Below are 24,548 nucleotides of genomic sequence, written 5' to 3'. Positions count from 1 at the left end.
CTCACAGAATAGGCCTTGATTATGTGCAGGAAGTTAACCAAGTCAAGGTTGCTGTTTTGCAGCTGTTCCTTCCTCTGCATAGCTCTGGAATACAGACCTCCCAAAACCATGAGGCAGAAAAAGAGGAATGGTCAGCTCAGCAAGGTCTTTGCACAAGAATATCCATTGAAAGATAAAAGTAACTATAAATTTAAATATAGCTCAGGTATGGCTTTAACACATTTTACTTTCTTCCCTGGAATTAACACATCTTCCCACTTGCTTTCAGAAAGTTAAAGGAACTCAAGGGGCAATACTAGTGGGACAAAGGAACTTCAGACTCAGATTATAATTTGCAAGCAATTATGGAGCTACACCAATGCAGAGGGAGCCCAAGGAGAAGCATACCTGGTGCTTATGGCAGAATTTAAAGATCAAAGACGCCATTACTTCTTCATGTACTACCTATCCCAGAAATGGAAAATGCTTCAAGACCATCCTGTGTAGCTATTAATATTCTTACTTAATGGGAAGTAGACATTCCTGCTGAGTAGTAGATGGATGAAAAAGGTAGATCTCAATTTTCACTATAAAGCTTCTTTATTATGACAGGAAGAATTCTTCCAGTGGCATTAGCATGTTTAGATCTGGTAAAGAAAAGCCACTATCCAATTTAGAAGAGCATTTTTTACTGACTTACTAAACACTTGTTTAAAACAGAACTAGTGCTAGAATAACATAGAAGAAAAAATACTTAAAGATGTGAAGAATTATTAACAGAGAGTGATGGGGTGAAAATTAAATATAATTTTCCTCTGCTCTTGTACACATGCAAACATGAATTTCTTCTTTTTTACCTGGTATATATTCCATTTATCTGCTCTCAGAAATACTGAAATCTATCGCGGTGTCCTGCAGTGGTATGGAGGAGAAGGGAGATCCAGCAGGCAGGCATTGTGCAGCAAGATTCATTTTATTTAATTATTTTACAACTCTTTAATAGACTTTTTTCTTCATAGTCTAATTGGTCAAAGGATCAGCCACCCATTGGGGTGATTGGCTAAAATCCTAAAACATCCATTTTCAAAATATTTTTCTACTGTACTATAAACAAGGGTTTGCAAGGTCGCAGGTGTTCATAGTTTATAGAACTCCACTAATATCTTCCATGAGAGAGAAAAATATCTCACAGGACTGGAAAGAAGCAGGAGAAATTCTTGCTAGCTGCATTTTTGTATCCACAGAAATCAATACCATATTAATAGTAAAATAAAGTGCTTCATCCTTATCTCTTGTCTGTAGCATTCAGGCTCCCAAATACCTCCAAAATTTAGTAGGAATTAAGTTATAAATCCAGTAGATCACTTCTAAAGTATATACCTAAAATGATGAAAATGCAAGTTAATATCCCAGCAAGGTATCTGTGAATTTACAAAACTGGTACCTCAAGAGTAACTGTTTTGTGCGGTCTATACCCAGAAGCACAAGCATTGGTTTATACTCATTTCCTGTTCAGAAGGTAGAGCTCATGATCCCAAAGAAAAAACACCTTATAGCATATACAGAAAATGAACTCTGCAGAACACAGTTGAGTCCCTGTATGTAGTCTGCAGTTTAAACTCCTTGCATAAAAACAATTAGCCATTTTCTTAGTATAAGCAACTGACAGCAGAAAAAGTTCTTTACCTAGATGTAAAAAGATCCTCTACCTATGAAATGACAAATCAATGCCACTGTCTATGAGCTTAGTAGTATGCAAAAAAGCAAATACTTGCATATTTTAAACCATCTTCAGGCTTTCTGCTGATCTTTTTTTAAAAACCAGTCTGCAAATCTTACAGTTCACTGAATTTCCCATCCAGTTTTAATGGAAAACTCAGTTTCTGCAAAGCTCTTCAATCACCTGTTAAAAGAATAAACTATTGGTATAGTCTCAGGTTTTGGTGAAAATAAAAAGTAGATATCAAGTTTCAAGTCAACTTGATGTTATTTGTACTTCTTAGATTTTACATCTGACACTGGACATTCTTTCGCTGATTTCCCTAATGGAGCCATCTCCCAACTATGCATTTCCCAGATGAACACTTGCATTACATCATAGAAAATGTAGTCTACCTGGGTAAACTAGTCTACGTGAATGAAGTAACTAGGCACTCAAATCACGGCTTCTGTATCGTATACTATCAAGTGCTGTTCATTGTTAAATTCAAGCAAGATGAATAAGTGTTTTCAACTGCAAGTTGCTACGCAGGAGTCTTATATTCTCAGCCTGCTACTGTGCATAATCAGTTTTGGTTTTTTTTCAGGAAGGTCATTTAATTTAAGGAGTCGGTACGATCCCATATATCGCTGTTTTTTAATGAATCCTGAAAAATAAAAAGAATACTTGTCACTTCATGCTCTGCAGCAACTGCGAGCATTATACACCACACTGCTTGCAAAAAAATTAACCGGGATAGATGGCCAACACCAGCCTTTAAACAGACATTTTCGACACCAAGGCAAACACAACGCGTTAGTAGCGTTCAATTTACTCACCGCGGGTCATGTCACGGAGCCCTTCATCTTGGGCTACCAGAGCGGTTCCAAGCCGGACCTGTGAAGCGAGTCGGCTGCGTGGAGCTCGTACCGGGCTACAACCAGCCCACACACGAACACGACCACAGCGCGCGCGCACGACCAGCGAGCCAGCACACGTCGGGCACCCCACGGGACGGGAGCCCACCCTGCGGCCCAACGGCCGTAGTGTCTCCAATAAAACGGAAATTTAGGTCGTGCCTCACTGAGCCGCCTCAAGGACTTGTTGTAGGAACGCGTGGGTTCAGCCACCCCAGATCTTGCCCTAGAAGAGCAGGACCCCGACAACAACACCCCAGCTTCGCCCATTTCATCCCGCCTCTGAGGCGGGAGCCCAGGCCAGGCCACTTGACCCCACATGGAGCCGCCCATAAGCACCTTCTACCTACCCTCCGAGGCGCCTCTGCTGCATCCCAGCAGCCCTCAACTCCCGCGGAGCTCCGGCGAAAGGCGGGCGTCGCTCTGTTCCCCCAGGAAAAGCGCTAGAGGCAGGCTAGCCCCCACCATTTTGCGGACGAGTGGCTGCCTCAGCCGTTTCTATATTTTCCGGCTGCGGAACAGAGTTCTAACCCACCCCCGCCGGTTTTCCTAGTGGAGGTGACCGGGTTGAGACCGCGACGGCCCCACCCCCACATTCCATTCCTTACATGGTGTCAGAGAGGGGCGCCACCAGCCACACTCCCCTTTCCCGCCAGGCACGTAAAGTGCTCTCACACTTGCACGCGTGACGTCGGGGGAGAAGAAGGCGACCAATACATCGGCACAGCGTCTCTGCGCCAGGAGCGCGCACACCATCCCCCACCCACGCAGGGATCAAGCTTTTCTCGGGCCATTCTATTTACGTTTATGGCGTCGATTTGCATAAGACTCCGCCTCCCACAGTGGGCGAGCAGCCAGCACCGCCCCTTGCGGCCATGTAAAGGAAGAGGGGGCGTGACCCAGGGGTGGCTCGCGGCCTTCCTGGTGCTGTTTATAGGGTATATCCACTTCCGCTATCCGCTTAGAAGCAGTGCGATCATGGCGGAGCGTGGTCAACTCCCTTTCCCTGCTAAGCGCCTCTGTTGTAGACCTGGCTATGGCTCGGGGTGTAGGCCAGGCCAACGGGCGGGCGGTATGGGCCTCAGCAGTGGGGCGCTCTGCGCCGGACCCTCCTCTGCAACTGCTACTGTAGCTGCTGCCGCTGCCGCTCTGGGGCTGCTACCGCTCGGCAAGACCCAGAGCCCCGAGTCCTTGCTGGACATCGCGGCTCGCAAGGTGGCGGAGAAGTGGCCTTTCCAGCAGGTGGAAGAACAGTTCGAAAGGATCCCAGAGCCGGTGCAACGCAGGATTGTCTACTGGTCTTTCCCCCGCAGCGAGAGGGAAATCTGCATGTACTCCTCCTTCAACACCGGCGCCGAGGATCTCGCCACCGCCCCCGGGGGCCCCGCCGCCGGTACCGCGCCCGGTGGGGGCGCGGACATCGCTGCCGTCGACGAGAACCGCCTGACTTTTCGCCGGGGCATCGTTCTGCTAGATGGCGGCTATGTCGATAATGTCCTGCAAGTCGGTGAGTTACTGTCCGGGACCGCGTTACGGAGCTGGGCCACGGCCACCTGGGTAGGGCGTTGCTAGCCTCCTCAGCCGTGGGTCTCCCCCTGACGCGTCACCCGCCTGTTATCCGGGGAGCCGCCTCTTGCTGCGAGGCCCGGCGGCCAGAGCCACCCCACCTCCTTGGCGCGTGCGACTCCCTCCCCCCCCCCACCCCACGGTACGGCCTTCACTCTCAGGCTGTAACTCGGGCCGAGGAACTTCCTCTACCACTCTCCTCCTCCTCCTCAGATCCAGAACACGAAATAACTCCTTCGCTCTGCTTCGTGACGTATCTACGGCGCTTGCCGCCAACGGCCGGCTCGGTCTCTGACAGGAGGGTTGGTCACACTGCCCCTTGCCTGTTCCTTTAACTTTTCCGACACGTCGTGCCCGCTCCATGTAATCCAGAGTGCTTAATCCCGTTTGGCTCTGCTTCCTCCCAGCTCCCCACATTTGGCAATCCGGGTCATCACCAAATCCCGAGCCACAATAGCAAGGAGATGCCTCCGCTTCCCCCCTCCCCCCTTCAGAACCGCTGGTTGAAATGAATCAGCAGAAGGCGGACGATGGGGGAAGAGGGCGGGATGCGCCTCGGTCCAAAATAAAGAATTAAAAGAGGGTGCGGGCCCCCAGGAGCGGGCGTGCGGTGCGGGGAAAGCTGCAAACAAAGGCATTTCTAGGGCGGCGGCGAGCCAGAGGGTGGAGGCGCGATTTGCTCAGGCCCCACCGCTAGGGGGAGGGAGAAGTGGATGTGACGGTGGGGAGCAGCCGCATCTCAGGCGCGGAGGGGCTCAGGGATTACTTTAGGATGAGCCCCTGCGTGACAACGGCGAGGTGAGGAGAAAATCGCTGCTTTTTCTTCTTCTGAAACAATACTTCCCTCCTCACTTCCGCTGCTGCTCCCGCACGAAGCGACCGCCGCCTTCCACTGTTCTTCCTCCTCTGCGGGCTAGTGCCCCTGGTTAATTCCTTCCTACCTCTGTTTAAAGGGCACTGGAGGTTGGTACTCCACCACGGCGGGGCGGGGGGAGGGAGGGGAGAGGACTTGTCTTGCCTTGCCGCGTGTGTGTGAGCTGCTACCCCCACCCGCAAGCAGGCCCCATTGGGGTGGTGGCGGCTCTGTGGGGAAGGGGTTTATGGCTTCCCCAGGAAACTTTCGCCGGGGGTGCTGCGCTTGCACTTTGTGCGGCCTGGGCGCATTACTGTACGCATCGCTATGCGCATTGCTGTGCGGCGGTGCCTCGCGCTGGAGGCGGCGACTGGACACTTAGTTCTCATTTTAACGTTTATGTTCTCATCGGTTTTCTACCCCCCACCGAAAGGGGAAACCGGACAAAAGACATGATCGCTTCTCACTGCCGGCTCGATAATCGGGGTAGGGCGTGACGGCAGCTCCCCGCGGCTGGTCCTTCTGTCCCGCCCTGTGCTGGGCCGGACCGTCCTCTCGCGGTGCCTTGACTGCGGCAGCTGCTTGCCTTTTCTTCGCGGCGCCATGTGGGGCTGAGCCGTGCCGAGTTATAGCGGCATCCCTGGTCTCGGTGCTGTGGCTCGGGGTCGGAGGGTGCTGGGCTCTCCGTCGGCCTTGTCCGCAGCGGATTTCACTTCGCGGGCAGCCTGCAAACTTGCCTTCTACTTTCTGAAGGGAAGCTCTTGCTGTTCCTAGATTAAGCGCCCTTCCCTTCTGCCTAGGTGGAGTTCAACTTTAGATGAGTGGGTTTTTTGTGTATCTTTTTGTTTGTTTGTTTGGGTTTTTTTAAACTTTTTCTTAGTTCTTAAGGCTATTTTTTAAATTAACTTTTTAATAAGTTTAATGTCTTGGCTTTCTCTCCTTTTTTTGAAAGGTCTGAGGTGCATTGGTGGTTCCTCAGGACTGGCAAAACCAAAAGTAGGACCTTTTTAGTTTGATTGGCCGTGCTGAGACTTTTTTTTCCTTTTGTTTGCACTTGATACTCTTTGCAAGCAATGAGGAATGGCAGGAGTGCACATAGGGAGATATTTCTTAGTTGATTACATTTAAACTAGGAATTCACTGTGAAAATAAAGCCAAGGGATGATAAAAATGGATGCAATCTTTTCTAGGACAGCCGATGTGGGCTTGGCTTTGCTTGTTTTCAAGCAGCAGAATAGGCCTCAATGAGTAGTTGTGAATGAAAAAACAAAAAAGTTATTTTTTTATAGCTTCAAAAGGGGAGTAATGTTGGCAAGGGTCAATGTGGAGAAAGAAAATATGCATAAATACAACTGAAGTATTGCTGCTGCCTCTGTACTCCTTAACTGCATTCTAAAATGCTATACCTACTACTGAAAATATTTTGGTTGGGTTTGAAAAATTTTATGTTTGTTTGTTTACTTTATATGGACCTATTTTGGAAGGCTGCACAAAAAGAGTGGAAGCTGGTGATATGAAACATGTCAGTTGTATTGTTAAGGGCACTGCCCAAATGCTTCAAACAGATATGGGACATTGTTCCTGCTGTATTTAGCATTGGTGCAGCTTTCCCTCTGGTACTCTTCTGGGCCTCACAATGTAAGGAGGATGTGAAGGTCCTTAAATTGCCCCCAGAGGAGGGCAACAAAGCTGGTGAAAGGACTGGAAGGAATGTCCTATAAGGAGCAGCTGAGGGCTCTGGGTTTGTCTGGTTTGGAGAAAAGGAGGTTGAGGGGTGACCTCATGGCTCTCTACAGCTTCCTGAGAAGGGCAAGTGGAGAGGGAGGTATTGACCTCTTCTCCCTGGGATCTAGTGACAAGATGCATGGGAATGGTTCACAGCTGTGCCAGGGGAAGTTCAGACTGGACCTGAGGAAGCATTTCTTTACTGAGAGGGTGGTCAAACACTGGGACAGGCTTCCTACAGAGGTGGTCGATGCCCCAAGCTTCTCACTGGTTAAGAGGCATTTGGACAATGCCCTTAATAACATGCTTTAACTTTTGGTCAGCATTAGAATTTTAAAAGTTTTTTTAAGGAGAAAATGAATTGTAAATCACTTCCTATCATAGCTTTAAAAACAAAGAGTCTTTTTAATAGAAAAGTTTAAATTGGGTTGACCTAACAAATTTTTTCGTTGTTTGTTTTAGATCAGTTTTCATGCTTCTCACATTTAATTTTTCCCTTAAATTCAAGGCTTTCCTTGCTCCCAAGAAACCAGTTTCAAAGTTTGCTTTCAGTTTAGGAAAGGGATTCCATTGTGGATTGACACTGGCCAAATGCCAGGCACCCACAAAAGCCACTCACTCACCCTCCCCTGCCACAGCTGGACAGGAGAGAAAAAAAATTAACGAAGGGTTCATGAGTTAAGGACCAGGAGAAAACACTCCAAGGGCAAAACAGGCTCAGCTTAGAAGTACAAAGTGAATTTATTACTAACAAAATCAGAGGAGGATAATGAGAAGTAAAATAAGCCCTTAAAAACATCTTTTCTTCACCCAAGCCCTCCCTCCTTCCCACTGACAGTGCAGGGAGACAGGGCGTGGGGGTTTGGTCAGTTGGTCACCCGAGATCTTCCACTGCTCAGGGAAAGGAGTCCTTCCCCTGTGAGACCGTGGGGTCCCTCCCATGGGAGACAGTTCTCAATGAACTTTTCAACGTGGTTCCAATCTCGTGAGCAGCAGTCCTCCCAAAACTGCTGCAATGTGAGTCCCTCCCACAGGCAAACAGCCTTCCCAAAACTGCTGCGGCCTGGGTCACTCTTCCATGGGGTGCAGTCCTCCAAGGACAGGCTGCTCCAGCCGGAAGCAGGGGCCTCCTCTCTCCACCAGGTCTCCCACTGGATCACAGCCTCCTCCAGGCATCCACCTGCTCTAGCTGGAGCACCTCCCCCACGGGCTGCGGGTGGATCTCTGCATCCCCCTGGACCCCCATGGGCCGCAGGAGGACAACCTGCTTCACCATGGTCATCACCACAGCCTGCAGAGGAATCTGGGCTCTGGCACCTGGAACACCTCCTCCTCCACTGTCCTTGGTGTCTGCATATTGTTTTCCCTCACACGTTCTCACCTCCTCCTCTTCTCTAGGTGGAATTTAAACTGCACCACAAACTTTGTTTTGATTTTCTTCTTAAATATGTTATCACAGAGGTGTTACCATCATCTCTAGTTTGCCCAGCCTTGGCCAGTGGCATGTTCATCTTCAGAGCCATCAGGGATTGGCTATGCTGGACATGGTGGAAGCCTCTAGCAGCTTCTCACAGAAGCCACCTCTGTGGCCTCCCTGCTACCAAAAACCAGGCCATACAAACCTAACACATCTGTATATGATCAGATATTTTGGTATGTAGCAATTCTTGAATTTGAGACAGCTGCCATGCCAACAACTGATTCTTGTGTGCTCTCTGCACTCTAACTTTAGGAGGTTGTTGTGGGTGGAGATGAAGTTTAATGGAGAAGCCCTTCTGTTGAGCCACAAGGTGCAGAGAGGACCCCCTTGCTTTCTCAACTCCTCAGCGAGGAGTCAGGGTGCAGCTGAATCCAGTCTTAGCCCCAGACTTTGTCAACAATTTAAGTAACTTTTTTCCCCTCAGGATTAAAGATGGTAAATTGGATATATTTATATAAAATGAATTATTTATTATGACAAATGATTAGACAAAAGATCTTAAACAGAATTATATACTACACGGTATAAAAGCTAAAACTACTAGTAGTGTATATTATAGTGCACTATATCAAAGCAATTATATTAAAGCTAGCAAAGAGAATAAATTATTAAGTAGAGATTGATGTAACTCACCCATACCAACACTTGTGGGCAGGTCTCTTTCTCTTAACCTCAAGGAGTATCCTTGGGGGACGTCCCCTTCCCAAGGCAGGAAACTTCATACACACACTCCAAGGAGGAATATTTTAGAACCTGACCATATGAAAGTGGACTGGACTTTTCTAGTGTAAAGTGATATGACTGCCAGTCATATGTCTCCAGGTCAACTTAGCAGCTTATCCACCAGATCTTTGCCTTACTATCAGGATGTTGATTTGGTTGCTGAGCCAGACTGGTTTTAGTATAATTCAACACCAAAACCAGCATGTGACACCCTTTACTTGATCACATTCCATGGCAGAGCATCCAGGGCAGGGCATCCTGCTACACTCTACCCCTTGACTTCAGTCAATCATCTTTACCTCATGAAGTGGTAGTGCAGGTACCTCTTGCCTCCGTGCTATAAAAGCATCCACTGCATATATGTACGTTATCGTCAGATATATCGAGATAGTTCAATCTCCTCAGTTTTACTATTTTTCGTAATTCATGTACTTTGGAAGAGTGTTAGCTGAGTTATACATTACACTTTAACATACAAAGTTATTACAGAAATCAGTTAGAATTTAGCTAATAATAATAATATTGCAACAACAGGGTATAACATTAAATTCAGAATGTCCATTGCAGTTGGGGACAATTCAAACAAGTCATCCTACTAATGATGTTACCAGTTCATGTAGATCAGAATATTCCCTACCTGTCAAGTCTCAAAAATTGCAAGAAAGATGTGATGCAAACCAGGATCCAGGGGGAAGAGTTCATGAAACCAGTCTTTAGGTTACAATGATTGGAAGAGTTCAGCAGATTGGTCATTGACTTCCTTCTGTATAGAATACAAATTTGATTTCTCAATCATGAAATTCTGTGTGGCCTCCCACGCTAAATTCAGGGAGAAATCTTTTCCATTCTCTGTGGCAACTAGAGAGAAGGCACAAACATCTCAAAGCAGTGCTTGTGGAAAACTTAGATGCAAATCTAATAATTGAACTAACAGTAACAGTCTTTGAAAGGAACTTGGAGGACATTAAAATGCAATAATCACTATTAATAAACTTATTTGGTAAAACCTATTTAAATTATCTACTACCTTAACAATACCGATCAAGATTCTTAACACCATGTAGACCAACTTAAGCTAGAGTAGCCAGCCATCCTTTTGAGACCCTTTCGTTTTTAGATAAAATGTTTTTTGTCAGGTTTACACATTCTGTTACACCTGATTTTTCAAATTTGGAATAAAATCCATAAACCAACCATTAATGTAGCCATACTTGCTATTACAATCCTTGGGTGCAAGGATTGGCTAGCATGGTTCACTTATCCAGGAACAAATAACCATGCTGCAATATTGGAAACATTGCTCTGAAAATGGACACAAAAAGAAACATTTAATGTATTTCATTTTAGAGTCTTTGATTCTGTTGCAGATCTATCTGCAGTGGATTTACTGTTTACTGTACTGTCCAGTACAGTTCTTTTGTGTCCAGAGCTGGCTTTATTTGTATGTAGGGGATTTAGAAGTCTCCAGCTGTAGTTTTCACAGTGGTATGAGTAGTCAAAAGTCCTTTCCACTTCTGCTTAAGCAGATCTTTATTTCATGTCCAGATGTACACACAATCTTCTGGTTGGTGAGGATATACTTGAATGTTCAAGGTTATTAGAGAGGCTAAACCAACAAACTTATACAATGATAAGAGCAGCCAGACATTGTTCTGTAAAATATCTATCTTGGCAGGTGTGCTGGGTGAGATAGGTTAATTTCCTTAGTTCAGAATGTGGGAAATATTCATCAGGAACTGATTCTGTGTTGGTGGCCATTAGAGTCAGTAGCCACCCAGGCTAATGGTCTTTGAGTGTCCATTAGAGTAATAGGTACAATCCCAGTTTGGGTTAGTTTGGCCGTGACTGGTTGGCCCACCTTTAGGTTGTCCTGAAAGGCTTCAATTTTATCATTTGGAGCTGATTCAAGGGACACTGGACTCAAGAAATCTCTTAAAACAGGATTACTCTTTGGTCCATATCAGTTATTTATCTGATACAACACAGAGGGTAACCTTTTATCCCATCCAGATTCATGTGGCCTAAGGTAGCGTTTCAACAAACCATTGGCATGCTCCACAATCCCATTTGCTTGGGGATAATAAGGTGTATAAAAAAACCCATTTGATACCTTCCCTTTTGGCCCAGTCTTGTACCATCACACTGGTGAAATGTGATCCATTGTATAATCTGGGACAGGGAGACTGGAAAACCAGTTACTGGGTCCCGAAATAGTAGCTTTGGCATCAGCATGCCTGCTTTTAGTGGCAACTAACAGTCCAGATACCACTTTCCACACCTGTTAGTATGTACTTGTAACCATTAGTTGTCTTCAGAGGTCCAATATAATCTATTTGCCAGGTGGACCAGAGTGTTTTGTCACTTTTGATATGTAAAGGCGATGCCAGGTCTGGATAATTTTGTCCAAGTCTCAATTGACGCTGGGGATATTGTGTGAGAAGGCCTTTACAAATCCTCCTGGTCAATGGCCAGCCTCTGCTTCGTGCTGCAAAAAATAGAGCTTCCTGTCCAGTATGCCCTAATTTACAATGTAACCATTCACCCAATCAATACCAATGTTGTGGATCTTCCAACTGATCGATTTTTATATTTTTAATTTTTGTCAGATGATCCACTTGGTTATTCCAATAAGTCTATAAGGCTTGATCACTGCCGTGAGATTTGACATCCTATGTGGATTTGTTGGGATTGAGCCTGTAACAACAACCACTTCCAATCTTCTTTCTGCCAAATCTCTTTTCCATTCACTTGCCAGTCTAATGCTTCCCACCGACACAACCACTGTGTGGCACCAGCCCAGACTGCATAAGAATCAACATAAACCATCCTTGCTTTTTCCTTTACTGCCAGCAATACAACTTTAAACTCTCTCACCTATGCACTTCCCGTTCCTTCTTCTACTACTTCCATTCGTGTCTGAATGTTAAGAGCAATTGCTCTGTACTTCCATTTACCATCAGTGTGTTTGACTGAGGCATCTGTGAACCAGACATCTTTAACTTCAGTCTGAAGTGAATGCAGGAGCATCCAGTATAGGACTAGGTTGATATGGCTGTTCTAAATGTTGTGATCCCCTTGCAATGTATTACCATGCTCTCCCCTGATGAGGTAGCAATATGCATCCAGTCTTTGTTGCCTTAGCCCCACTATTGAAGACAAGGAGGTCTAGTAAACTTGTGATGTAAGTCATTATCTTAAAACAGGGTTTTTTCTGACTTAATTCTGCAAACGTGTAAACAGACCAGAGGAGTGTAGCCTTTTAATAGTAACTAAAGGGTAGCGAATTCTTTTGTGGTCAAGTCAGAACTGGTAAGAAGCCTCCTGTAGGAGCTGAGCAGTTGTACAGGATACTTTAATGAATTGAGTCAAATCAGAAATAGACTGAAGTGTCTCCTAATGTGGGCTTTTTAACCAATGCTTTTTTAAACCCTTCTGAAAAATGAAAAATAAGGTGTAAATTAGGGGAAACTTTAACTGCATTTGAAATATATTTTAAGATAATTGTGATGTGTACCATCACATACTTTAAAAAGGAGAACTTCATTTTTTAAATTTATCTATTTGTCTTGGTTTAAGACAATTTTAAGGGGTGGACACTAAAAGGAGTTACCTCCCCTTTAGTTTACCCAATCCCTTTCCACCAATAAGGAGAAAAGAATACGAGTAGATATAAGTGAAAAAATAACAGTTTCATAAAAAAATTAAAATAGCAATAGGTAAAAAATAACAGCAATAGTCACTAGTTACAAAGTTGCTGAAATCTCGCAGACTCTTCGGGAACAGAGAGAAACTCAAAATGCTGGAGTAAACCCTCCCCCAAGATGGCACCCTCTGCAGACAACCGCATGTAGGGAGACAAAGGGAAAATGGCAGACAAATGCTCCACCCAAGATGGTGCATTCCGCAGAAGACTGCGCAGTCTGTGAGACAAAAGAGAGATGGTAGACAAACCCTACTCAGCTCAACTTTCCCCCGGAACAAAAAACCGGGAAGGTAGGAGCTTACAAAGCAGTTTTAGCGGCAGATGGGAACCGCTGGCATGTGTGGGGTCAGTGCTGCCGCTCTCTGCCACCTCCTGCCACCCACTGGACTCCGCTGATGTTGGTGCTGCTGTCTTAGGTCCTTGCTCCAATGGGGGGGGAAGAAGACAGACTCTCAAACACTGATGAGCGGTGGCCCGACCCCAGGCTGGTTCTGTCTCTGTGGTGCTGATAGATGTTGCAAAATTCACTGAAACAGTTTTTGTTTGCAAAATGCAGCTTCTTGGGTTGCTAGTCAGCCAAGTTGTGTGAAGAGCTTTTACAGTAAGCTATTGATTACTTGCACAGCAGTTGCTTCAATGAAGTACTTAGTTTTCCTCTCATATTTGAGGAATACAGTACACTGCTTTGGGAGGGTGACAAAGTAGTTTTAGTGAAACTTGTTTGCATATTTACAAGGGTGCCCTCTGTGACCACATTAAGTATGGCTTGCACTTTTTCAAGATAATGTTGCTGAGTCGACTGATTTTTAAAAGTACAAGAACAGGGAAAAATCAATAGTCTAAATTACTTTTTTAATATATTAGTTAAAGGAAGGAAACCTGGAATGCTTTTATTCTGAAATACTGTGCTATGACCAGTGATAACTGGCTGTACTGCTGCTGTTGTACATGCAAAATGAGTCTCAGTTCCTTCATTGGTTTAGGTTGTAAACTGAAACCTTGCAAACTGACTACAAATAGTTTCTTGGGGATAAAATATCAATCCATTGTATTTTGTATCTGGATTTAGTGTAGCTATATTATATAGAAGCACGGAACTTCACTTTTGCTTCTTCTGGAGCTGAGGGATGAGGATGACAAAATATGTAACTTTTTTAGCTGTTTGTTATTGAAGCCGTGTTATGTGAGAGAGCCATCATGTGGATTTCTTGGTCAAATCTAAATACATGAATTTATAGAGGTGGCTTCAGCTAAGTGGGCTACTAATGCATGAATAGTAGGCAGTGACTATGAATGGGACTTGATGTAACAGATGCCTTGGCAGTCTGATGGGATGAGGGAGCTGAGAATAACTTGATTAATTCTACTTCTAGAAGCAGCATACCACTTAGTTTTACTGACAGTTTCCAGTGATCAAACTTTATGTTGTCATGTATTCTGTCAATAATTTAAAGGCTTAATTTCTAGGTAGTTATGCAGATGATAAATGTAAGTGGCTGGTGGTAGGAGTGAAGAGGTATTTAGGATTAAATGAGAGTTTGACTCATAGAATAAGATATATTTGAAGAGAAGAGAGATAGTAAAATGCTGAGTTTATAGATGACAGGCTAGGAAAAGAACCAGGCAAGTTGTGATGCCTGAGATAAGGTAGAGGTCGAAGAGCTCAGTAGATCCCTGAGGAGGTGTATTTAAGAAGGCTATAGTCTGAATGACTGCTTGCTTTACATGGTCTGCTTTCAATGGGTATTAGTGAAGGCATGGAAGCCGATTGTTTCATTTTGTACGAAAGAATCTAAGCTTTCAAAATGGAAAGCAGGTTGTCAAACTAATTTAGCTGTCCTGTAGCTTTTGAAATTGTAAAATACATTTAAAGTTATGAAGTTGGTGTTTCCTTGCTTGCTTTTTTAACCTTACATCCCAATTAAAATTTTATAAATATTTCCTTTGTGTGTCAGATACATCCTGTTTCTCGCAAAACGCTGACTTTCTATGTAATTGAAGGGTGTTTCTTGAACTGTACTTTATCAGAAGCAGAAGCATTTTGTGTTGGGTCATGATGGAGACTCCATTACAGTGGTAAAACAGAGCTAGTGACTTCATTTTGTACAACTGTTTGAAACAGATTTATTAATAAAGTTAAATGTGCATTGATAAGATCATAAAATATAATGGAATTTCTTTTATTATAAGGTATAGTCAAATTGTGTCTTAATTCTTATCAACAGGCAATAAATGGCTTAATTTTAAAAAGACCGGGTATGTGTTTTCTATCTTTTTTTTCCCCCTTCATAGTAGTGAATATCTGTGATACCCAGACCTGAGAAAAACTGAGGTGGTTTGTTTTTTTCCTTTTTTTTTCCCCAAGGCTATAAGTTGTGCTGACCTGGGAATAAGGATGGGGAATGACACGTTAGCCTGGATAAATGGAAAGAGGTGTGACTCATGAGCATGCACTTCAGTGAATCATGCCTGTTATGAGGTCTATCTTCCCCTCCCTCCTTGAATAACAAAATGAAGTTGAGATGAAGTGTTGAGAAACATTTACTGAAAGGAGGAAATGTAGGAGGATGTGCAATGAGACACTGAGCAGTGATTTTTAAGAAGTAAAAGGAGAGTCACAAAAGACAGTAAAGGTCAAAAGTTCTGGGAGAGGAATTGTCAATTTATAGAAGCACTGAAAGGTAAAGGAATATAAATCCTGAAGCATTCCCAGAAAAGCTTTCCACCAGGGACCTTGGCGAGAACCATCCCAGTGTGATGCACTGCACTAGAACCAGCAAAGGCTCAATGATAGAATAGCATTCCAGGCAAGGACCTCAGTGTACTCAATTATTTGGCAATGTGAGTGAGAAGATGAAGTGGGGCAGGTGATGTTATGATGTAATACAAACACCTCAGGCAGAAGTTATATGTGTGAATGAGGTGGAGGAGTCAGCAGCAGGAGTGTAAAAAGAAGTCTGTATATTAGCCTTGCATACATGTAGTTTTATTGGTGGGTGGAGTGTTATCTGTAGCTGTGTTTTGGGCCAGGTAGCTTGGAAGGGATAGCATTGCATGTGACCTTGGTAAGGAAATGAATGTTCTAAACCTGGGGATGGGGGAGTGTGATATAATGGAATAAGCAAATCCACCTATAATGCAGTTCCTGCCATCTGATGCTGGTTTGAAGTGCAGTGGGAAGGGTATGTTTGCAGTGTGGGCTGGCGGTGGGACTGCTGCTGAGGTAGCCTGCAATTTAATCTTCCATCAGTAACTGAGTACAAGTAGTGTAAGTTGCCAGCAACACGTTCAGCATAGGTTGGAGGGACCTTTGACAGGCTCATCCCCCGCAGAGCTCAGTACCATCCCACCCTGCTCTCAGTACTGAGTGGCTCCTCTTCTATGGGCAAAAGCACTACCAGGCCTTTGTTCAGTTTGCTTTCCTGTGAAAATAAATATACTTGTGAGCAGGAGGCTGTTGTAAGGTTTGCTAGCAATATGTGGTCTAGATGTCTAATTGCAGTGTCCGGGGTGGTGGTTGCAGCTCATTAGCCCTGACATGGGCATGCTGGTGCAGTGATACAGGTACTAGGAGTTGGTGTTATGATGAAAGGGCCTCCATTAACTTGAGCTCTGTGTGTCAGCTGTTCAGAGACTTGTGCTGGCCTACAAAACCTGGATTGTCATAAAGGTGGTGTGCTGATCAAAGGCTGAGACCAATAGTCTATGGTCTTTGTAAATACAAGTTTAAAGCTAAAATACAAGCCTGATCTTTCTAAGGCTGGTAACCTTAGGTTGCCTGACAAAGATTATAAATTACAAAAGCCATAAACCTTTAATTTGAGAGAAGATGAAATTGCATTTCCAGTTATAATTTAGCAGTGTTATCACTCTTCCCCTCTTTTTTAGGAAGTGGTTTACTGGCAAAAAAAAAAATGCTACTGTTGATTCAAGGGAGAGTAGATTACAAGAGGAGAGCACTGAGAAGTGCAGGACTCATTTCTCTGTCAGTCACACTTAGACTAGCTTAATGTGATCATGAAGCTCTGACTGCTGCCTGGGGAAAGGGGAGGCCAAGCTGCTGTGCTTGGAAGTTCACTATTGGCAAAAAGTGGTGGCCTGATTGTTCCAGAGATAGCACCATGGGCCTTTCTTGACCTGTGATGTTTGTTGGGTCTGCATGAGTGAGCCATCTTCCACATTTCTTCATCCATAGTGTTTTTTCTTGTTATAACACATTTACCAAGGGACGAGTTCCCCTACCATGCTATCCCAGTGGTTAAAAGCAGCACTAAGCTTGCGCAAAACTGGTGGAGGAAAGAAGTGCATTGGAAACCCTATTGAACACTGCACAGTGCGAATGAGTCCATTTTCAGGACAAAAATTACTTCCCTTTATGGTAAAGAGAGATTTAATGGAGTTTTATGTGGGCCTGTCTGGGACAGAACGCTTTGGCTTTCTCAACTGCTTGCACTGGGGGAGATTAAAGCTTATCAACAAGGTTTGCTTTCAACAGTAGCCTTTTTTGATGTGGAAGGATTGATCTGGGTTGCTTACTTCCTAGAGTCCTCCTACAGGTCTGCCTAGAGGATTTTGGCTGTCAGACTCTTTTAAAGATATGCATGAGTGAGAGACTGAGTCCTTAAGCTGTACAAAGCAGGGTACTTTACCTCTTGGTTGTCTCCTGCTAGAAAGGATCCTGCATGACCTCCAACACTAATTGAAGCATCTAGTTTCCTTCCTAACTTCTGCTGTTGGTGTTTATTGTACATGTTTATCCAGGCTTTTAAAGTAAATACTTCACCTTCCTGAAATGAGTAAATTTCTTAGTCTGTTGTCTTTCCTGCTCCATTGCTGTGCTGTTAAGTCTCCTAAAATTAAATGCCTCCTTTCTGTCAAATGATATTTTAGGCTGATCACAGGAGTTTAATGTAATACTTTTGTGAACTGACCATGATTTTTGCAAGCTAGGTTTATTAAAGATGTACCAGCTTGAACTCTTGTCAACTTAGTGAATGAAGAGCAGTCAGTTATATCAGTCCTTCAGTTTTTGTACCAATTAGTTTTTCATGGCTATCTTCCTTTTAACCTCTTCACTTCTACCCCTACTTCTTCTTTGCTATTTTGAAGGCATACAATTGGAGAAACTGGCTGTTCAGAGCAGCATACTGAGCTATATGCAGTTTTGTTGCTTACATGAAGCTAACAACTAAGAAAAAGAACGATCCCCATGAGTAATGCAAGAGGTTCTTTAAACACAGTCAAACAAAAGCATTTTTTTTTGAAGCTCGGCTAAGCTATATTCAGTGTAAGAAGTACTATCCCAGGAAGGCTGAAGACTTATAGGACCTGAGTGAGGGAAGAGGAGAGTAGCAGTACTTGTAAACGTCTTTTATCTTAATGAAATTCTTAAATTATTTCATCTGCTATTGGTGGATGTGCGTACTTTAATTATTATGCTCACAAATCCAAGATTGTGAAACAGATTCAGCTTAGTCTAAAAAAAATATTTTCAGTTACATTTTATTTGTAACCAAGTATATTTTGTCTTTAATCTGGGGAAAACTATTTTTTTGCCTGTGTCAAAAAGCATTTTTATTGGAAAGGCATTTAAGAGCCTGGGTATTTTGTGTCCTACAGTTGAGCGAGCTTCCTCAAACCTGACAAACTTAAAATGCAGTGGGGTTGATGTTTCTTAGTGGAACAGACATCTCACAGTGGAAGTTCTCGTCGCAACTCTGAGGTTGAGTGAAAAACAGTCTATCACCATAAAACAGAACTTACCTAGTTCTTTTCTTACAAACTTGCTCACAAGTTCAGAATTTTGCAGAACTGATTAAGGAATCTTGACTTGTACTTGCCATCCTTTCCAAAGTCCTCCAGAAGCATTATGTAAATACCTTCACACCAGCTTAAGGTGAGAATGCTGTCTCTGGGTGCATGGCCAGAAGCTGCTTGCTTTCATTTCCTCTTTGGACCTTCATCTTGCACTTTCCCAAAAGACAGCAGGTAAAGTCCTATGGTTTACTTTCCAGTCACTGTTGGGAGACAATTTTGTTGTTGGAGCAATTTTTGTAGAGTGATGAATGTGCCGCTAGCTGTGCCTTTGCATAGTTTTTGTTGCTGCAATAGGTGTGAAGTTATACTAAGTTGTTTGACCTAGTTGAGAAGTCTAAGACAACACTCAGGTTTTTAATTTTGAAGATATGAGGAAGAGGTCATACTGGGTTCAGATAACTACTACTATTAAAATTATTTAGTTTTATCCACTTTGGTGTTATTTGAATTCAGGTCAGTGAGTTCCTGTCAGTTTCTGGTGGGTCGACCTTGGCTGGCTTCCAGGTGTCCACCAAAGCCTCTCTATCACTCCCCTCAGCAGCGAGAAAATATAATGAAAGGTTCAAGGGCAGGGAGAGATCACTCACCAATTACTGTCACAGGCAAAACAGACTCAACTTGGGGATATTAGTTTAATTTATTACCAATCAAATCAGAGCAGGATAATAAGATATAAAAAAAAAAAAAATCTAAAAATACCCAACTCCACCAACCCCTTTTTCCCATGCTCATCTTCACTCCCAAGTTCTCTACCTCTTTCTCCTGAGCAGCACAGGGGGATGGGGAATGGGGATTGTGGTCAGTTCATCACACATTTTATCTGCTGCTCCTTTCTTCTCACACTCTTTCCCTACTCCAGAATGGGGTCCTTCCCATGGGAGGCAATCCTTCATGAACTTCTCCAGCATGGGTCTTTTCCATGGGGTGCAGTCCTTCAGGAACAGATTGTTCCAGTTTGGGTCCCCCATGGGGTCACAGGTCCTGCCAGGAGCCTGCTCCAGCATGGGCTCTCCATGGGGTCACAGGTTCCTTCAGGGCACATCCACCTGTTCTGGCATGGGGCCCTCCATGGGCTGCAGAGTGGATCTCTGCTCCACCATGGGCTGCATGGGGACAGCCTGCCTAATCACAGTCTTCACCATGGGCTGCAGGGGAATCTGTTCCAGCACCTGGAGCACCTCCTACCCCTCCTTCTCCACTGACCTTGGTGTCTGCAGAGTTGTTGCTCTCATATATTCACTCCTCTCTCCCAGCTGTTGTTGTGCAGCAGTTTTTCCCCCTACTTAAATATATTATCACAGAGGTGCTACCACCATTGCTGATTGGCTTGGCTCTGGCCAGCAGTGGGTCTGTCTAGGGGCTGGCTGGCATTAGCTCTGTCGAATATGGGTGAAGCTTCTGGCATCTTCTCATAGAAGCCACCCTTGTAGCCCTCTCTTCTACCAAAACATTGCCACACAAACCAAATACAGTCATGCTGTGCAGGTGGCAGATTTAGATAATCCAGCAGTATCTTTAAATGTATCCATCTTTAAAGATAAAATTGTTTGCAGACTAGGAGATGTGGCTCATGAAATTACTTTCACCACACATTTTCTTCTAAATGCACCCCAGAAGATCTTAGAGTGCATCAAGTGCTTTGATAAACTTCCATCAAGTTGAATCTGTTATAGAGTTAGAATGTGAGTATTGGGTCTGTTTTAGCTCAGAATACTTGGGCAGAAACAACAGGCATAAAATTGACTAGTCTGAGTCTTTAAGAGATACCCTTTAATAGTATCTTCCCATGAATAATACTGTACCAGGTAATAAAGCAAATAAAATATTTTTTTGTGCATAATGGTTGAAACTTTGTCTGTTGGGAGGTATCAGAATGTTCTTCACTGGAATCACTTATATGAAACTTGTTTTTAGGTAGATTTACTAAGCGTTCACATTACAGAATCCCAGAATGGTTAAGGTTGGAAAGGACCACTAGAGGTCACCTAGTCTGATCTCCCTGCTCAAGCAGGGTCCCCTAGAGCATGTAACTCAGGATTGTGTCCAGATGGCTTCAGAATATCTCAATCAAAGGAGACTGTAACTTCTCTAGGCAACCTTTTCCAGTTCTCAGTCACCTTCACAGTAAAGAAGTTCTTCCTCATGTTCAGGTGGATCTTCCTGTGTTTCAGTTTCTGCCTGGTGCCTCTCATCCTATTGCTTGGGATCACTGAGAAGAGCCTGGCTCCATCCTCTCGGCACCCTCCCTTCAGATACTTATATACACTGATAAGATACCCTCTTAGTCTTCTCCAGGCTAAACAGGCCCAGGTCCCTCAGGCTTTCCTCAGAAGTGAGGTGCTCCAGTCCCCTAATCATTTTCGTAGTCTTCTGCTGGACTTACTCCAGGTGAAGCTGACTGGCCCATAGTTCCTTGGGCCCTCCTTCCTTCCCTTTTTGAAGACTGGGCTGACATTTGCTTTCTTCTACTCCTTGGACACCTCTCCTGATCTCCACAACCTTTCAAAGGTGATTGTGAGTGGCCTAGCAATGATGTCTGCTAGTTCTTGGCACTTGTGAATGCATCCTGTCAGGGCCCATGGACTTGTGGATATCAAATTTGACTAAATGGTCTCTAACCCAATTCTCTTCAACCAAAGGAAAGCCTTCCTCCCTCCAGACCTTTTCCCTGGTCTCCTGGATCAGGGATTCCTAAGGGTTGGCCTTGCCAGGGAGGACTGAAGCAAAGGAGTTGAGTATCTCAGCCTTCTCTGCAACCTCTGTTGCAAGGGTCCCTGTTCCATACAGTAGTGGGCCCACATTATCCTTAGATTTTCTTTGTTATTGATGTGTTTGAAGTAGCCCTCCTTGTTGTCCTTGACATCCTTGACCATATTTAATTCCAGATGGGCTTTGGCCTTCCTCGTTACATTTCTGCATACTTTGGCAACATCCCCATATTCATCCCAGGGGGCCTGTCCCTGCTTCCACCTCGTGTATCTCTTATTTATGTCTGAGTTTTGGCAGGAGTTCCTTGTTTATCCATGCAGGTCTGCTGACCCTTTTGCTCACTTATTTGCCCATGGGGATGTACCATTCTTGAGCCTGGAGGAAGAGGTGCTTGAATATTGACCTGCTATCTTGGACCCTTCTTCCCTCTAGGGCATGTTCCCATGGAACTCTTCCAAGAAGATGCCTGGAGAGGATAAAGCTAGCTCCCCTGAAGTCTATGGTTACAATCTTACTCATTGCCCTGCTTTTCTCACAGGATACCAAACTCCACAATCTCATGGTCGCTGTAGCCAAGGATGCAGTGCATCAGTTTTGGAAATACCAGCTTCTTTAAAAGAAGGAAAAATGTATATTGAATGATGAAATACAGTGAATATACAGGTCCATGCTGCATTTCTCATTGAGCTTCATGATGGTTTCAGTTCATTTCCTTCTCTTCCTTCCCCCCCACCATGTAGTAGTGACAAGAAGAAAAGACAAAGGTAAAAGCAAAACTGAACCCTGTGCTGTTTATTATGAAGATGCCACAGACATTTAAGATTTAGACCTTATATTTGTAAGCAAAATGTGACATTCACCTCATTAGACGCAGTGATTGTGAACTTTTTGAAATCCTTCAACTTTTAATTGCTAAAAACTTGAAATACATTCCTGATGATTGTAAGATGTTTAATATCTTTTTGCATTCTGATTATTCTGAATACAATTTGGTGCATCCTGATAAAGCCTGCTTTAATTTGATGCATGTGGGGAGAGTGAAAGGAGCTCAAAGGTGAAAAAGGCATCTGAAAGTTGTAATAACTTCCGTTAACCTGGTCCTTTAGGGAAAAATGTTTCCTCAGAAAATGGGATGAAGTATGCATGTGCTGTATCTTGGTGTTACGACCTGGTTTAAACCCAGAGGAGCAAAGAAAATTAAGTCTGTGTATAAAATGGAAAGAACTTTGAAGGTTCAAAATACACCCAAAAACAAGATTAAAACCAAATGAGGTTAGATGTTGGTGCCAAAAAATTGATATATTTTATTTAATAGTAAAAGAGGCAAAGAGAAAGAGAAAAGAAATAAAGAAATAGAAGTGTGCATGGGGGGTGGGGGGGTCAGAGAGAGAGCGACAGGGGTTTGGTGGAAGCATATCACCCATCCGGGGGTCCCAACGACATCTCGTTGCTCCCCTCCATCTGGTCTTCTTGGTGGTGAGGGTCCCCCGCTGCTGTCGCCACGCTGCGTCAAGCCAAAGAGTATAGAATCCAGTGGATTAATATTCGTTTTGGGCCAAGTGGGAACGTCCACGTGCCTCCCTTGCAGGGGGCCAGTTTGACACTGTCCCTTGCAACACTGTGGATTTGTTGCATCATCTCTGGTGTAGGATCTGGGGACTCCTTTGGGGGGCCTTTGATGGGCCATGACACCCCCTTCTGCTGTGGATAAGCTTTTTCCCCTGGGCGAAGGGCCCCTTAGCTGAGCTGGTCTGCACAGCAGAGGATGGGAGGTCACTGCACCTCTCACCAGAGGTTTTTCCAACACACACCCTAAGCCTCTCTGCCCCCCACCCTTTGGTGTGAGGGTCTGTGCAAAGCCTGGCAGATGATAGCCCTGGGGCTTCGGTCTCTACCCCAAGGTGTTAGGCTTATGCTTTGTGAATGTCCCCAGCCCTGAGTTGTTACTTTATCTTATCTTCATCAGCGAGCAGTGTAGGGCCTCAGTCAGGGCATGGTGGTCTCCTCTGCAGCTTTTGTAATACAGTTCTGCTATAATAGGCAAAAGTCTTTCATGAAAATGTTTAAGTCATAAACTATAATATTTCAGTCTCTGACACTTGGTCATCATTTGAAGTTTGTTATACCTGAAATAAAATATGAAACTTGGAAATGTACCATAGTTGGCAGGGTTTTTTAGAGTGAAAAACAGCTGGTGAAGAGAATCTGTGGCTTTTAATCAGTTCAGTGAAAGTTATGCTGTTCTTGAGCTGTTGACAGCATTCAAAATTGATATACATCTACCCTGTTAGACTTATATTTGCCTATTTAGTGTTTCACTTAAAGCAGGAACAGGATCTACAGGAAAACCTTCATTAACCCTAAGTGCCAGTGGTGATTTTGCTGCTCCTCTTGCTAATGCTCTTGCATTTCACAATAGCACTTAGCAGGAGGATAGCCTATTTTTGGCACTCTGAGGTTAATTACATTTATCATGCTGTTTACACAGACTAATTTTGAAGGCTATCACTAAATAAGTGTGGGAAGGAAAAAAAAACTTTCTGACTTTATTGAAATGCTTATGTGTTTTGGAGGCTTTCTTCCATTATAAATACAGAATCTACTTTCCACCTTTCATTTTCTGCATGTAGTAATAGGTTTTCCATACATCTACAGCTGTTTATCGTGTGAACAGCTTACAAAAGCTCAGGCTTTCCAGAGGTAAGGTGAGCTGGCCTCTGAGTGGAACAAAGACATTCAGTAGGGTGAAAAAGGTATGGTGGTTTTTTTTTCCCCAGAAGCACAAGTGTAAAGGCAGCAGGCAACATGAGCTCAAATCAGAAACACATTTGTAAACTTAATTGCCCTGATTGTGGTGTTACTGAAAAGCAAGAATTTATTTTTACCTTATTGTCTTTTAGGATGTTAACATTTAGCAAATAAAACTGTATGCTGCTGCTTTTTGGGTTGTAAAAAAATGTTGTAATGCACAGAGAATAATTCTGTTAAAATAGAGGGAAGGACAAATTATGTGATTTGTCTTGTTGAGGAATGGAGGGGTCACTAGGGTTAAACTAGATTAATTAAACCCTGGAGCTCTTGGCTTTTCCAGAATTTTGCATTATGTGGTAGTGTTATGGAAATACTCATTCAAATGAGTGACCCCTGATGTTAGTAAACCAGTATCTTGAAGTGCTTGCTTTTGTAATACTCCTTCCACAGCCATAGTACCTCTTATTTTTCATGTGTTATTACTTAGATAAAGGAATGCTACTCATCTCTCCCTTAATTAGCCAAGGCAAACAGCTCCATTGCAGGGGATCAACACAAACAGGGCAACATTCTAGAGGCGAGGGAACCCCAGGAAACACTGAGACCCATGTGGAGCTGCTAGCTTG

The 24,548-nt window shown here is 43.9% G+C and overlaps 1 protein-coding gene and 1 long non-coding RNA gene across 2 annotated transcripts in view; one reads left to right on the top strand and one right to left on the bottom strand.

The window, feature by feature from the left end:
- Positions 1-879: 879 nt before the first annotated feature.
- On the bottom strand, positions 880-3,123 carry LOC309584637. Its single transcript, XR_014227251.1, has 3 exons — positions 2,946-3,123; positions 2,518-2,575; positions 880-2,345 (listed from the first exon to the last, which is right to left on the bottom strand). It is a non-coding gene; the product is annotated as an uncharacterized lncRNA (long non-coding RNA).
- Positions 3,124-3,558: 435 nt separating this feature from the next.
- Positions 3,559-24,548, top strand: part of LOC309584608 (zinc finger SWIM domain-containing protein 6-like) — a 427,911-nt gene continuing 406,921 nt past the window's right edge. Inside the window, exon 1 of the mRNA XM_082300715.1 lies at positions 3,559-4,102. Coding sequence (XP_082156841.1) covers positions 3,574-4,102 — 529 coding nt within the window. The 5' untranslated portion in view covers positions 3,559-3,573. The remainder of the gene's footprint in view (positions 4,103-24,548) is intronic.

The sequence above is a fragment of the Coloeus monedula genome (assembly GCF_965178545.1).
Source record: "Coloeus monedula genome assembly, chromosome: W".
NCBI lineage: Eukaryota > Metazoa > Chordata > Aves > Passeriformes > Corvidae > Coloeus > Coloeus monedula.
Note: the sequence above shows the minus strand (reverse complement) of the source record. Positions and strands in the feature narration are given on the sequence as shown.